General features: G+C 50.5%; 1 protein-coding gene across 1 annotated transcript in view; it reads left to right on the forward strand.

Moving 5' to 3' along the window:
* Window positions 1-1661: 1661 nt before the first annotated feature.
* LOC128694128 (uncharacterized) overlaps window positions 1662-17018 on the forward strand; it is a 120776-nt gene continuing 105419 nt past the window's right edge. The window contains exon 1 of the mRNA XM_070093609.1: window positions 1662-2790. Within this exon, the coding sequence (XP_069949710.1) occupies window positions 1962-2790 (829 nt within the window). The 5' untranslated portion in view covers window positions 1662-1961. The remainder of the gene's footprint in view (window positions 2791-17018) is intronic.

Consider the following 17018-nt stretch of genomic DNA (forward strand, 5'->3'; position numbering starts at 1 on the left):
CACTACTTGGAAAAGACCCGGGCCGGGAGAATACCAGCGAATAAAAAAAAAAAAAATTAAGAGACCATACAATAAGTGTCAGGGGCCCGAGACTGTTCAACTGCCTCCCAGCATACATAAGGGGGATTACCAACAGACCCCTGGCTGTCTTCAAGCTGGCACTGGACAAGCACCTAAAGTCGGTTCCTGACCAGCCGGGCTGTGGCTCGTACGTTGGTTTGCGTGCAGCCAGCAGTAACAGCCTGGTTGATCAGGCTCTGATCCACCAGGAGGCCTGGTCACAGACCGGGCCGCGGGGGCGTTGACCCCCGGAACTCTCTCCAGGTAAACTCCAGGTACAATCTACTCCAAGAAACCACCAGACTCCAGTTCACATTAACTCTAGCACACTACTACTAATGAGTTAAATCATCAGGGAGGCAACATGACATACACACCCTCGTCTTCACTTCTGTCTCGTAGAGTAGTTACCAGCAGGCAAAACACCATACAGTACTCTCGCATAAACAGGTCTCTGCATACTAGGGCCTTACAAATAAACATGTGAGCACTTAAACACAAATACCTATAGTATACACTAAAAAAAATTAACAAAATTACACACTCAGACTACCGCCCAAACATGGTGACTTTACCCCCGTTACCACCCGTCTGGTACTGGACTAAACACACCTCTCGTCTGCTCCTGACCTGGCCACTGCCTCACTGACAGCAAAAAACGCTTTTGCTTTTAGGGAATAATACACGTCCACTTTCAGTACACTACATGGAAAATGACAGTATATGTGGAGCGTTATTTTATTTAAAGATTTTTTACAATACTCCTTAATAGCCACTTTATTAGGCACACTTGTACATCTGCTAGTTGAGGCAGATATCTAATCAGCCAATCACGTGACAGTACCTCAGTGCCTAAAAGCGTACAGACATGGTCAAGAGGTTCAGTTGTTGTTCAGGCCAAACAAGAATGGGGAAGAAATGGGATCTGAGTGACTTTGACCGTGGAATGATTGTTGGTGCCAGACGGGGTGATTGTGTGTCTCAGAAACTATTGATTTGGGATTTTCATGCACAACAGTCTCTAGAATTTACAGAGAATGGTGTGAAAAACACAGAATATCCAGTTCTGAGAGTGAAAACGCCTTGATAATAAGAGAGGTTAGAGGAGAATGACCAGACTTGTTCAAGCTGCCAGGAAAGGCGACAATAACTCAACCATGTGTTGTGACAGTGGTATGCATAAGAGCCTCTCTGAATGCACAATACATTGAACCTTGAAGTGGATGGGCTACAACACCAGAAGATAACACCAGAAAAATGTAGCCTGATCTAACGAATCATGATTTCTGCTACAACATGTAGATGATAGGGTTAGAATTTGACATAATCCTTTGGGATTACGTCAAATTCCACTACCAGCAACATTCCTACCAGCAACATCACCACCACTACCCGCAACATCACCACCACTACCTGCAACATCACCACCACTATATGCAACATCACTGCTAGCAACATCCTCACCACTATCATCATCCTTCCCCTGCCTAGGGGTCTACAGGAACTTGACTCGTCCCCTGACTTAGTTGTCATGGTAGCAATAACTGTCATGCATCACTGCTCTGTGTTGATGTCATAATTCAGTATTCCTTTTTCTGCTCTGCAGGTTGGTGCACCCTGGCGTTGATGGGCGGAGTTTGGCGTGTGTGTGTGTGGGCGGAGCGTGCACAGGGATAAGCACACGCACACGCCATCATAACCTTCCTGAAGTCCACATGTTGGGTGACGCTGCCGCTGGCAACACCTCTGTGACGCGCTGGCTGCTTTCCCTTCACTTTAATGTTGATCTGCTGTGGCGTTGGTGTTTGTGGAATGGTTAGCTGTAGTGTAGCTGGCTGATGGTGGTGTAGCTGGAGCGTAGCTGTGACATACTGTGGCGTTGGCTGTGCTGTGGCGTGGTAATGGGTAGGTGGGGTCGTCGTGGCGCTGGTAGACCGGCCGAGCCCCGGGAGAAACTCCGGGCTTCCCACAGCTCCTATAGCGACGACTACCGTGTTACGCCCGAACTGCTGTCTGACGCCCATAGGCACGCCCACACGACGGCCAGCGACGCCTGTGTTGTGGAGGGTGATGTGTACTGTTCCCAGGAGCAGCGCTGCTGTGGCGACGACACCCCCTGCTGTTCCCAGGAGGAGTGCTGTTTCAGTGACCCCTCTCGGTGCTGCAGCCCCCGACGGGGCCGCAGCGCCTCGGGAGGGTCCCGATGCGGGTCCTTCGGTGGTCTGGATGTGGTAGTAGTGGACGAGGAACACGTGGACCTGTGTCGCCAGGCGGTGTGCACCTCGTGTGAGTCCTGTGACACATGTCACTGGACCTCAGAATCCATCACCAGGATCGAACTCAAGAATCATTTATTTACGTCGCCCATGATCGACCAGCACACTGGTCATTATGACTACAGGAAGGGGCCCACGAACCCGCCCACTCGCGCCCACAACAGCCCCCACAGACGCTGCAACACTGATGGCAATCCTAGTGGGCGGGTCCTGCAACCCCTGAAAAATTCTTGGCGACACAGCATTGTGGAGAACGCGAGACAGAGGGCAACACCTCAGGGTAAGGTGCCGCCCCAGGGAAGGGCGGCTCTCCAGGGTAAGGGGTCCCTAAAGGCCAGTACCCCACGGCTAAGTAACACGAAAAGGACGCCCAGCGGCCAGAGGACGCAGGCACCCGCTCAGGGACACCTAAGTCGTAGGGACGCCCACAGGATGAAGCATCACACTAATACAGGTCAGTATCACTGTTTATATTATATTGTTGACACTCCTGACACACACACACACACACACACACACACACACACACACACACACACACACACACACACACACACACACACACACACACACACACACACTTGGACTAGACCCCTGCAACCTCAACTAGGTAAGTACACACACACACACACACACACACACACACACACACACACACACTTGGACTAGACCCCTGCAACCTCAACTAGTTATGTACACACACACACACACACACACACACACACACACACACACACACACACACACACACACACACACACACACACACGTACGTACGTCCTTCGCAACACAGTACGTGCTTGTAGGGTTCTTCACATAACTGCGCCAGTGGTGGCGTGTCATGCAGTTCCATGTACGGCATACTATCGACTGTACAATGCTCATTATTCAGTGCTCTGCGTTGTGCGGGTTCGATCCTCCGCCCCTACCTTGCAGTGGATTGAGTAGTGTTTGTTGAAGGGGGGAGCAAGCCTCTCGTTAGTGGTATAGAGCTTGTGATCCATGGTATTACAGTTGCCCTTCCATACCATACTTGCTTACCTCTCATTCCCCAGATACACATCTCTGAGTGTATACATACACTGAGAGACACACACCTCTGAGTGTATACATACACCGCGCATTGAATATATACACTTTGAAGTGTATATTCAATGCGCTGTGTAGTTAATTTTGATGAGAGAGAGTAACTGTACTGAGAGAGAGTGACATCAGTGATGCTGCAGATGTTGTGGTCACAGCATCCACAACGGTATGGTACCGTGCGCTGGCCAGCCGCATGCGACGCTGTCTTTAGTGCGGCTGAATATTATCTTCTAACTTTATTTAGCTACAGGTGCACATAAATATAGTTACATAGATAATTATACATAGAATATGTGTAAATTACCTAGGATAACCCCAGAAAAGGTCAGACAAAGTGACTTATTTCTCTTGGGGTCCTTTTGGTAAGGATTATTTATATTTAAAAGGTAATAATTATTTATATTTTACTATGTGAAAAGTAGTTATACTAAAATGAGATATACTGCGCCCCAGTATAATTGGTTATATCTTACCACCTAGTAACTAGCGGTAAGATAAAACCAGTTTTTTACATTAAAGACAGGATCAGATCATAGTATATGCATATTACATATGCAAGAAATCACTTTCCTTCCTGTAGCCATATTCATTAAGTACTTTTTGGCACTCTTCTTGAACTGGCTCGTGCTGTGACTGGCATTGACATGTACAGGCAGTCTGTTCCATTCCTTTATTGCTGTACAATAAAAGGTGTTTAAAGCCTGGCCACTGACTGTGGCTACCACAGTGTTGCGCTCTCTCCCACCAGTGCTATGATTGCTGCCGTTCTCAACCTTGACAAAATTGTCAGCAAGATATTCTGGACACTGTTTGTGGGCGATTTTATAAACTTGATTTAACTTCAGTTGTTTTACTCTGTCTTCAACATTCAGCTTATCCAACTGTTGTAATTTATTCTGGTTTACATGTTATCTTGGTCCCAGGTCCAGGATGAATCTTGGTCCCAGGTCCAGGATGAATCTTGTACCCAGGTCCAGGATGAATCTTGGTCCCAGGTCCAGGATGAATCTTGGTCCCAGGTCCAGGATGAATCTTGGTCCCAGGTCCAGGATGAATCTTGGTCCCAGGTCCAGGATGAATCTTGGTCCCAGGTCCAGGATGAATCTTGGTCCCAGGTCCAGGATGAATCTTGGTCCCAGGTCCAGGATGAATCTTGGTCCTAGGTTCAGGATGAATCTTGGTCCTAGGTTCAGGATGAATCTTGGTCCCAGGTCCAGGATGAATCTTGGTCCCAGGTCCAGGATGAATCTTGGTCCTAGGTTCAGGATGAATCTTGGTCCTAGGTTCAGGATGAATCTTGGTCCCAGGTCCAGGATGAATCTTGGTCCCAGGTCCAGGATGAATCTTGGACCCAGGTCCAGGATGAATCTTGGTCCCAGGTCCAGGATGAATCTTGGTCCCAGGTCCAGGATGAATCTTGGTCCCAGGCCCAGGATGAATCTTGGTCCTAGGTCCAGGATGAATCTTGTACCCAGGTCCAGGATGAATCTTGGTCCCAGGTCCAGGATGAATCTTGGTCCCAGGTCCAGGATGAATCTTGGTCCCAGGCCCAGGATGAATCTTGGTCCCAGGTCCAGGATGAATCTTGTACCCAGGTCCAGGATGAATCTTGGTCCCAGGTCCAGGATGAATCTTGGTCCCAGGTCCAGGATGAATCTTGGTCCCAGGTCCAGGATGAATCTTGTACCCAGGTCCAGGATGAATCTTGGTCCCAGGTCCAGGATGAATCTTGGTCCCAGGTCCAGGATGAATCTTGTACCCAGGTCCAGGATGAATCTTGGTCCCAGGTCCAGGATGAATCTTGGTCCCAGGTCCAGGATGAATCTTGGTCCCAGGTCCAGGATGAATCTTGGTCCCAGGTCCAGGATGAATCTTGGTCCCAGGTCCAGGATGAATCTTGGTCCTAGGTTCAGGATGAATCTTGGTCCTAGGTTCAGGATGAATCTTGGTCCCAGGTCCAGGATGAATCTTGGTCCCAGGTCCAGGATGAATCTTGGTCCTAGGTTCAGGATGAATCTTGGTCCTAGGTCCAGGATGAATCTTGTACCCAGGTCCAGGATGAATCTTGGACCCAGGTTCAGGATGAATCTTGGTCCCAGGTCCAGGATGAATCTTGGTCCCAGGTCCAGGATGAATCTTGGTCCCAGGCCCAGGATGAATCTTGGTCCCAGGTCCAGGATGAATCTTGTACCCAGGTCCAGGATGAATCTTGGTCCCAGGTCCAGGATGAATCTTGGTCCCAGGTCCAGGATGAATCTTGGTCCCAGGTCCAGGATGAATCTTGTACCCAGGTCCAGGATGAATCTTGGTCCCAGGTCCAGGATGAATCTTGGTCCCAGGTCCAGGATGAATCTTGTACCCAGGTCCAGGATGAATCTTGGTCCCAGGTCCAGGATGAATCTTGGTCCCAGGTCCAGGATGAATCTTGGTCCCAGGTCCAGGATGAATCTTGGTCCTAGGTCCAGGATGAATCTTGGACCCAGGTCCAGGATGAATCTTGGTCCTAGGTCCAGGATGAATCTTGGTCCTAGGTCCAGGATGAATCTTGGACCCAGGTCCAGGATGAATCTTGGACGCAGGTCCAGGATGAATCTTGGTCCCAGGTCCAGGATGAATCTTGGTCCTAGGTTCAGGATGAATCTTGGTCCCAGGTCCAGGATGAATCTTGGACCCAGGTCCAGGATGAATCTTGGACCCAGGTCCAGGATGAATCTTGGTCCCAGGTCCAGGAAGAATCTTGGTCCTAGGTCCAGGATGAATCTTGGTCCCAGGTCCAGGATGAATCTTGGTCCTAGGTCCAGGATGAATCTTGGTCCTAGGTCCAGGATGAATCTTGGTCCCAGGTCCAGGATGAATCTTGGTCCCAGGTCCAGGATGAATCTTGGTCCTAGGTCCAGGATGAATCTTGGTCCCAGGTCCAGGATGAATCTTGGTCCCAGGTCCAGGATGAATCTTGGACCCAGGTCCAGGATGAATCTTGGTCCCAGGTCCAGGATGAATCTTGGTCCTAGGTCCAGGATGAATCTTGGTCCCAGGTCCAGCATGAATCTTGGTCCCAGGTCCAGGATGAATCTTGGTCCCAGGTCCAGGATGAATCTTGGTCCTAGGTCCAGGATGAATCTTGGACCCAGGTCCAGGATGAATCTTGGACCCAGGTCCAGGATGAATCTTGGTCCTAGGTCCAGGATGAATCTTGGACCCAGGTCCAGGATGAATCTTGGACCCAGGTCCAGGATGAATCTTGGTCCCAGGTCCAGGATGAATCTTGGACCCAGGTCCAGGATGAATCTTGGTCCTAGGTCCAGGATGAATCTTGGACCCAGGTCCAGGATGAATCTTGGACCCAGGTCCAGGATGAATCTTGGTCCTAGGTCCAAGATGAATCTTGGACCCAGGTCCAGGATGAATCTTGGACCCAGGTCCAGGATGAATCTTGGTCCTAGGTCCAGGATGAATCTTGGACCCAGGTCCAGGATGAATCTTGGACCCAGGTCCAGGATGAATCTTGGTCCCAGGTCCAGGATGAATCTTGGACCCAGGTCCAGGATGAATCTTGGTCCTAGGTCCAGGATGAATCTTGGACCCAGGTCCAGGATGAATCTTGGACCCAGGTCCAGGATGAATCTTGGACCCAGGTCCAGGATGAACCTTGGTCCCAGGTCCAGGATGAATCTTGGACCCAGGTCCAGGATGAATCTTGGACCCAGGTCCAGGATGAATCTTGGTCCCAGGTCCAGGATGAATCTTGGTCCTAGGTCCAGGATGAATCTTGGACCCAGGTCCAGGATGAATCTTGGACCCAGGTCCAGGATGAATCTTGGACCCAGGTCCAGGATGAATCTTGGTCCCAGGTCCAGGATGAATCTTGGACCCAGGTCCAGGATGAATCTTGGTCCTAGGTCCAGGATGAATCTTGGACCCAGGTCCAGGATGAATCTTGGACCCAGGTCCAGGATGAATCTTGGATCCAGGTCCAGGATGAATCTTGGTCCCAGGTCCAGGATGAATCTTGGACCCAGGTCCAGGATGAATCTTGGACCCAGGTCCAGGATGAATCTTGGTCCCAGGTCCAGGATGAATCTTGGTCCTAGGTCCAGGATGAATCTTGGACCCAGGTCCAGGATGAATTTTGGACCCAGGTCCAGGATGAATCTTGGACCCAGGTCCAGGATGAATCTTGGTCCCAGGTCCAGGATGAATATTGGACCCAGGTCCAGTATGAATCTTGGACCCAGGTCCAGGATGAATCTTGGTCCCAGGTCCAGGATGAATCTTGGTCCCAGGTCCAGGATGAATCTTGGTCCCAGGTCCAGGATGAATCATGGTCAAAGGTCCAGGATGAATCTTGGTCCCAGGTCCTGGATGAATCTTGGTCCCAGGTCCAGGATGAATCTTGGTCCCAGGTCCAGGATGAATCTTGGTCCCAGGTCCAGGATGAATCTTGGTCCCAGGTCCAGGATGAATCTTGGTCCCAGGTCCAGGATGAATCTTGGTCCCAGGTCCAGGATGAATCTTGGTCCCAGGTCCAGGATGAATCTTGGTCCCAGGTCCAGGATGAATCTTGGTCCCAGGTCCAGGATGAATCTTGGTCCCAGGTCCAGGATGAATCTTGGTCCCAGGTCCAGGATGAATCTTGGTCCTAGGTCCAGGACGAATCTTGGTCCCAGGTCCAGGATGAATCTTGGTCCGAGCTCCAGGATAAATCTTGGTCCCAGGTCCAGGATGAGTCTTGGTCCCAGGTCCAGGATGAATCTTGGTCCCAGGTCCAGGATGAATCTTGCTCCCAGGTCCAGGATGAATCTTGCTCCCAGGTCCAGGATGAATCTTGGTCCCAGGTCCAGGATGAATCTTGGTCCCTGGTCCAGGATGAATCTTGGTCCCAGGTCCAGGATGAATCTTGGTCCCAGGTCCAGGATGAATCTTAGTCCTAGGTCCAGGATGAATCTTGGTCCCAGGTCCAGGACGAATCTTGGTCCTAGGTCCAGGACGAATCTTGGTCCCAGGTCCAGGATGAATCTTGGTCCCAGGTCCAAGATGAATCTTGGTCCCAGGTCCAGGATGAATCTTAGTCCTAGGTCCAGGATGAATCTTGGTCCCAGGTCCAGGATGAATCTTGGTCCCAGGTCCAGGATGAACCTTGGTCCCAGGTCCAGGATGAATCTTGGACCCAGGTCCAGGATGAATCTTCGTCCCAGGTCCAGGATGAATCTTGGTCCCAGGTCCAGGATGAATCTTGGTCCCAGGTCCAGGATGAATCTTGGTCCTAGGTCCAGGATGAATCTTGGTCCCAGGTCCAGGATGAATCTTGGTCCCAGGTCCAGGATGAATCTTGGACCCAGGTCCAGGATGAATCTTGGTCCCAGGTCCAGGATGAATCTTGGTCCCAGGTCCAGGATGAATCTTGGACCCAGGTCCAGGATGAATCTTGGTCCCAGGTCCAGGATGAATCTTGGTCCCAGGTCCAGGATGAATCTTGGTCCCAGGTTCAGGATGAATCTTGGTCCCAGGTCCAGGATGAATCTTGGTCCCAGGTCCATGATGAATCTTGGTCCCAGGTCCAGGATGAATCTTGGTCCCAGGTCCAGGATGAATCTTGGACCCAGGTCCAGGATGAATCTTGGTCCCAGGTCCAGGATGCATCTTGGTCCCAGGTCTAGGATGAATCTTGGTCCCAGGTCCAGGATGAGTCTTGGTCCTAGGTCCAGGATGAATCTTGGTCCCACGTCCAGGATGAATCTTGGTCCCACGTCCAGGATGAATCTTGGTCACAGGTCCAGGATGAATCTTGGACCCAGGTCCAGGATGAATCTTGGTCCCAGGTCCAGGATGAATCTTGGTCCCAGGTAAAGGATGAATCTTGGTCCCAGGTCCAGGATGAGTCTTGGTCCTAGGTCCAGGATGAATCTTGGTCCCAGGTCCAGGATGAATCTTGGTCCCACGTCCAGGATGAATCTTGGACCCAGGTCCAGGATGAATCTTGGACCCAGGTCCAGGATGAATCTTGGTCCCAGGTCCAGGATGAATCTTGGTCCCAGGTCCAGGATGAATCTTGGTCCCAGGTCCAGGATGAATCTTGGTCCCACGTCCAGGATGAATCTTGGTCCCAGGTCCAGAATGAATCTTGGTCCCAGGTCGAGGATGAATCTTGGTCCCAGGTCCAGGATGAATCTTGGACCCAGGTCCAGGATGAATCTTGGTCCCAGGTTCAGAATGAATCTTGGTCCCAGGTCCAGGATGAATCTTGGTCCCAGGTCTAGGATGAATCTTGGTCCCAGATCCAGAATGAATCTTGGTCCCAGGTTCAGGATGAATCTTGGTTCCAGGTCCAGGGTGAATCTTGGTCCCAGGTCCAGGATGAATCTTGGTCCCAGGTCCACTCTGAATCTTGGTCCCAGGTCCAGGATGAATCTTGGTCCCACGTCCAGAATGAATCTTGGTCCCAGGTCCAGGATGAATCTTGGTCCCACGTCCAGAATGAATCTTGGTCGCAGGTCCAGGATGAATCTTGGTCCCAGGTCCAGGATGAATCTTGGTCCCACGTCCAGAATGAATCTTGGTCCCAGGTCCAGGATGAATCTTGGTCCCAGGTCCAGGATGAATCTTGGTCCCACGTCCAGGATGAATCATGGTCCCACGTCCAGGATGAGTCTTTGACCCAGGTCCACTATGAATCTTGGACCCAGGTCCACTGTGATCTTGTACCCAGGTCCAGGATGAATCTTGAACCCAGGTCCACTATGAATCTTGTACCCAGGTCCAGAATGAATCTTGGACCCAGGTCCAGGATGAATCTTGGACCCAGGTCCACTATGAATCTTGTACCCAGGTCCATGATGAATTTTGGACCCAGGTCCAGGATGAATCTTGGACCCAGGTCCACTATGAATCTTGGACCCAGGTCCAGGATGAATCTTGGACCCAGGTCCACGATGAATCTTGGACCCAGGTCCAGGATGAATCTTGTACCCAGGTCCACGATGAATCTTGGACCCAGGTCCAGGATGAATCTTGTACCCAGGTCCACGCTGAATCTTGGACCCAGGTCTAGGATGAATCTTGGACCCAGGTCCAGGATGAATCTTGGACCCAGGTCCAGGATGAATCTTTTACCCAGGTCCAGGATGAATCTTGGACCCAGGTCCAGGATGAATCTTGTACCCAGGTCCAGGATGAATTTTGTACCCAGGTCCAGGATGAATCTTGTACCCAGGTCCAGGATGAATCTTGTACCCAGGTCCAGGATGAATCTTGTACCCAGGTCCAGGATGAATCTTGTGCCCAGGTCCACCATGAATCTTGTATCCAGGTCCAGGATGAATCTTGTACCCAGGTCCAGGATGAATCTTGGACCCAGGTCCAGGATGAATCTTGGACCCAGGTCCAGGATGAATCTTGTACCCAGGTCCAGGATGAATCTTGAACCTAGGTCCAGGATGAATCTTGTACCCAGGTCCAGGATGAATCTTGTACCCAGGTCCAGGATTAATCTTGTACCCAGGTCCAGGATGAATCTTGTACCCAGGTGCAGGATGAATCTTGTACCCAGGTCCAGGATGAATCTTGTACCCAGGTCCAGGATGAATCTTGTACCCAGGTCCAGGATGAATGTTGTACCCAGGTCCAGGATGAATCTTGTACCCAGGTCCAGGATGAATCTTGTACCCAGGTCCAGGATGAATCTTGTACCCAGGTCCAGGATGAATGTTGTACCCAGGTCCAGGATGAATCTTGTACCCAGGTCCAGGATGAATCTTGTACCCAGGTCCAGGATGAATCTTGTACCCAGGTCCAGGATGAATCTTGTACCCAGGTCCAGGATGAATCTTGTACCCAGGTCCAGGATGAATCTTGTACCCAGGTCCAGGATGAATCTTGTACCCAGGTCCAGGATGAATCATGGACCCGGGTCCAGGATGAATCTTGTACCCAGGTCCAGGATGAATCTTGGACCCAGGTCCAGTATGAATCTTGTACCCAGGTCCAGGATGAATCTTGTACCCAGGTCCACCATGAATCTTGTACCCAGGTCCAGGATGAATCTTGTACCCAGGTCCAGGATAAATCTTGTACCCAGGTCCAGGATAAATCTTGTACCCAGGTCCAGGATGAATCTTGTACCCAGGTCCAGGATAAATCTTGTACCCAGGTCCAGGATGAATCTTGTACCCAGGTCCAGGATGAATCTTGTACCCAGGTCCAGGATGAATCTTGTACCCAGGTCCAGGATGAATCTTGTACCCAGGTCCAGGATGAATCTTGTACCCAGGTCCAGGATGAATCTTGTACCCAGGTCCAGGATGAATCTTGTACCCAGGTCCAGGATGAATCTTGTACCCAGGTCCAGGATGAATCTTGTACCCAGGTCCAGGATGAATCTTGTACCCAGGTCCACCATGAATCTTGTACCCAGGTCCACCATGAATCTTGTACCCAGGTCCAGGATGAATCTTGTACCCAGGTCCACCATGAATCTTGTACCCAGGTCCACCATGAATCTTGTACCCAGGTCCAGGATAAATCTTGTACCCAGGTCCAGGATAAATCTTGTACCCAGGTCCACCATGAATCTTGTACCCAGGTCCAGGATGAATCTTGTACCCAGGTCCACCATGAATCTTGTACCCAGGTCCAGGATGAATCTTGGTCCCACGTCCAGGATGAATCTTGGTCCCACGTCCAGGATGAATCTTGGACCCAGGTCCAGGATGAATCATGGTCCCACGTCCAGGATGAGTCTTGGACCCAGGTCCACTGTGAATCTTGGAGCCAGGTCCACTGTGATCTTGTACCCAGGTCCAGGATGAATCTTGAACCCAGGTCCACTATGAATCTAGTACCCAGGTCCAGAATGAATCTTGGACCCAGGTCCAGGATGAATCTTGGACCCAGGTCCACTATGAATCTTGTACCCAGGTCCACGATGAATTTTGGACCCAGGTCCAGGATGAATCTTGGACCCAGGTCCACTATGAATCTTGGACCCAGGTCCAGGATGAATCTTGTACCCAGGTCCACGATGAATCTTGGACCCAGGTCCAGGATGAATCTTGTACCCAGGTCCACGATGAATCTTGGACCCAGGTCCAGGATGAATCTTGTAACCAGGTCCACGATGAATCTTGGACCCAGGTCTAGGATGAATCTTGGACCCAGGTCCAGGATGAATCTTGGACCCAGGTCCAGGATGACTCTTTTACCCAGGTCCACAATGAATCTTGGACCCAGGTCCAGGATGAATCTTGTACCCAGGTCCAGGATGAATTTTGTACCCAGGTCCAGGATGAATCTTGTACCCAGGTCCAGGATGAATCTTGTACCCAGGTCCAGGATGAATCTTGTACCCAGGTCCAGGATGAATCTTGTGCCCAGGTCCACCATGAATCTTGTATCCAGGTCCAGGATGAATCTTGTACCCAGGTCCAGGATGAATCTTGGACCCAGGTCCAGGATGAATCTTGGACCCAGGTCCAGGATGAATCTTGTACCCAGGTCCAGGATGAATCTTGGACCCAGGTCCACCATGAATCTTGTACCCAGGTCCAGGATGAATCTTGTACCCAGGTCCAGGATGAATCTTGTACCCAGGTCCAGGATGAATCTTGGACCCAGGTCCAGGATGAATCTTGTACCCAGGTCCAGGATGAATCTTGGACCCAGGTCCAGGATGAATCTTGTACCCAGGTCCAGGATGAATCTTGTACCCAGGTCCAGGATGAATCTTGTACCCAGGTCCAGGATGAATCTTGTACCCAGGTGCAGGATGAATCTTGTACCCAGGTCCAGGATTAATCTTGTACCCAGGTCCAGGATGAATGTTGTACCCAGGTCCAGGATGAATCTTGTACCCAGGTCCAGGATGAATCTTGTACCCAGGTCCAGGATGAATCTTGTACCCAGGTCCAGGATGAATGTTGTACCCAGGTCCAGGATGAATGTTGTACACAGGTCCAGGATGAATGTTGTACCCAGGTCCAGGATGAATCTTGTACCCAGGTCCAGGATGAATGTTGTACCCAGGTCCAGGATGAATCTTGTACCTAGGTCCAGGATGAATCTTGTACCCAGGTCCAGGATGAATCTTGTACCCAGGTCCAGGATGAATCTTGTACCCAGGTCCAGGATGAATCATGGACCCAGGTCCAGGATGAATCTTGTACCCAGGTCCAGGATGAATCTTGGACCCAGGTCTAGGATGAATCTTGTACCCAGGTCCAGGATGAATCTTGTACCCAGGTCCAGGATGAATCTTGTACCCAGGTCCACCATGAATCTTGGACCCAGGTCCAGGATGAATCTTGTACCCAGGTCCACCATGAATCTTGTACCCAGGTCCACCATGAATCTTGTACCCAGGTCCAGGATGAATCTTGTACCCAGGTCCACCATGAATCTTGTACCCAGGTCCACCATGAATCTTGTACCCAGGTCCAGGATAAATCTTGTACCCAGGTCCAGGATAAATCTTGTACCCAGGTCCACCATGAATCTTGTACCCAGGTCCAGGATAAATCTTGTACCTAGGTCCAGGATGAATCTTGTAACCAGGTCCAGGATGAATCTTGTACCCAGGTCCAGGATGAATCTTGTACCCAGGTCCAGGATGAATCTTGTACCCAGGTCCAGGATGAGTCTTGTACCCAGGTCCAGGATGAATCTTGTACCCAGGTCCAGGATGAATCTTGTACCCAGGTCCAGGATGAATTTTGTACCCAGGTCCACCATGAATCTTGTACCCAGGTCCAGGATGAATCTTGTACCCAGGTCCACCATGAATCTTGTACCCAGGTCCAGGATGAATCTTGTACCCAGGTCCACCATGAATCTTGTACCCAGGTCCAGGATGAATCTTGTACCCAGGTCCAGGATAAATCTTGTACCCAGGTCCAGGATAAATCTTGTACCCAGGTCCACCATGAATCTTGTACCCAGGTCCAGGATGAATCTTGTACCCAGGTCCACCATGAATCTTGTACCCAGGTCCAGGATAAATCTTGTACCCAGGTCCAGGATGAATCTTGTACCCAGGTCCAGGATGAATCTTGTACCCAGGTCCAGGATGAATCTTGTACCCAGGTCCAGGATAAATCTTGTACCCAGGTCCAGGATGAATCTTGTACCCAGGTCCAAGATGAATCTTGTACCCAGGTCCAGGATGAATCTTGTACCCAGGTCCACCATGAATCTTGTACCCAGGTCCAGGATAAATCTTGTACCCAGGTCCAGGATGAATCTTGTACCCAGGTCCAGGATGAATCTTGTACCCTGCTCCAGGATGAATCTTGTACCCAGGTCCAGGATAAATCTTGTACCCAGGTCCAGGATGAACCTTGTACCCAGGTCCAAGATGAATCTTGTACCCAGGTCCAGGATGAATCTTGTACCCAGGTCCAGGATGAATCTTGTACCCAGGTCCAGGATGAATCTTGTACCCAGTTCCAGGATGAATCTTGTACCCAGGTCCAGGATGAATCTTGTACCCAGGTCCAGGATGAATCTTGGACCCAGGTCTAGGATAAATCTTGTACCCAGGTCCAGGATGAATCTTGTACCCAGGTCCAGGATGAATCTTGTACCCAGGTCCAGGATGAATCTTGTACCCAGGTCCAGGATGAATCTTGTACCCAGGTCCAGGATGAATCTTGTACCCAGGTCCATGATGAATCTTGTACCCAGGTCCAGGATGAATCTTGTACCCAGGTCCAGGATGAATCTTGTATCCAGGTCCAGGATGAATCTTGTACCCAGGTCCAGGATGAATCTTGTACCCAGGTCCAGGATGAATCTTGTACCCAGGTCCAGGATGAATCTTGTACCGAGGTCCAGGATGAATTTTGTACCCAGGTCCAGGATGAATATTGTACCCAGGTCCAGGATGAATCTTGTACCCAGGTCCAGGATGAATCTTGTACCCAGGTCCAGGATGAATCTTGTACCCAAGTCCAGGATGAATCTTGTACCCAGGTCCAGGATGAATCTTGTACCCAGGTCCAGGATGAATCTTGTACCCAGGTCCAGGATGAATCTTGTACCCAAGTCCAGGATGAATCTTGTACCCAGGTCCAGGATGAATCTTGTATCCAGGTCCACCATGAATCTTGTACCCAGGTCCAGGATGAATCTTGTACCCAGGTCCACCATGAATCTTGTACCCAGGTCCAGGATGAATCTTGTACCCAGGTCCAGGATGAATCTTGTACCCAGGTCCAGGATGAATCTTGTACCCAGGTCCAGGATGAATCTTGTACCCAGGTCCAGGATGAATCTTGTACCCAGGTCCAGGATGAATCTTGTACCCAGGTCCAGGATGAATCTTGTACCCAGGTCCAGGATGAATCTTGTACCCAGGTCCAGGATGAATCTTGTACCCAGGTCCAGGATGAATCTTGTACCCAGGTCCAGGATGAATCTTGTACCCAGGTCCAGGATGAATCTTGTACCCAGGTCCAGGATGAATCTTGTACCCAGGTCCAGGATGAATCTTGTTCCCAGGTCCACCATGAATCTTGTACCCAGGTCCACCATGAATCTTGTACCCAGGTCCAGGATGAATCTTGTACCCAGGTCCAGGATGAATCTTGTACCCAGGTCCAGGATGAATCTTGTACCCAGGTCCAGGATGAATCTTGTACCCAGGTCCAGGATGAATCTTGTACCCAGGTCCAGGATGAATCTTGTACCCAGGTCCACCATGAATCTTGTACCCAGGTCCAGGATGAATCTTGTACCCAGGTCCACCATGAATCTTGCACCCAGGTCCACCATGAATCTTGTACCCAGGTCCAGGATGAATCTTGTACCCAGGTCCAGGATGAATCTTGCACCCAGGTCCAGGATGAATCTTGGACCCAGGTCCAGGATGAATCTTGGACCCAGGTCCAGGATGAATTTTGGACCCAGGTCCAGGATGAATCTTGGACCCAGGTCCAGGATGAATCTTGTACCCAGGTCCAGGATGAATCTTGGACCCAGGTCCAGGATGAATCTTGTACCCAGGTCCAGGATTAATCTTGGACCCAGGTCCAGGATGAATCTTGTACCCAGGTCCAGGATGAATCTTGTACCCAGGTCCACCATGAATCTTGTACCCAGGTCCAGGATGAATCTTGTACCCAGGTATAGGATGAATCTTGTACCCAGGTCCAGGATGAATCTTGGACCCAGGTCCAGGATGAATCTTGGACCCAGGTCCAGGATGAATCTTGTACCCAGGTCCAGGATGAATCTTGGACCCAGGTCCAGGATGAATCTTGTACCCAGGTCCAGGATGAATCTTGGACCCAGGTCCAGGATGAATCTTGTACCCAGGTCCAGGATGAATCTTGGACCCAGGTCCAGGATGAATCTTGGACCCAGGTCCAGGATGAATCTTGGACCCAGGTCCAGGATGAATCTTGGACCCAGGTCCAGGATGAATCTTGGACCCAGGTCCAGGATGAATCTTGGACCCAGGTCCAGGATGAATCTTGTACCCAGGTCCACCATGAATCTTGTACCCAGGTCCAGGATGAATCTTGTACCCAGGTCCACCATGAATCTTGTACCCAGGTCCAGGATGAATCTTGTACCCAGGTCCAGGATGAATCTTGTACCCAGGTC

The sequence above is a fragment of the Cherax quadricarinatus genome, chromosome 43 (genome assembly GCF_038502225.1).
Source record: "Cherax quadricarinatus isolate ZL_2023a chromosome 43, ASM3850222v1, whole genome shotgun sequence".
In the NCBI taxonomy this organism is placed as follows: domain Eukaryota; kingdom Metazoa; phylum Arthropoda; class Malacostraca; order Decapoda; family Parastacidae; genus Cherax; species Cherax quadricarinatus.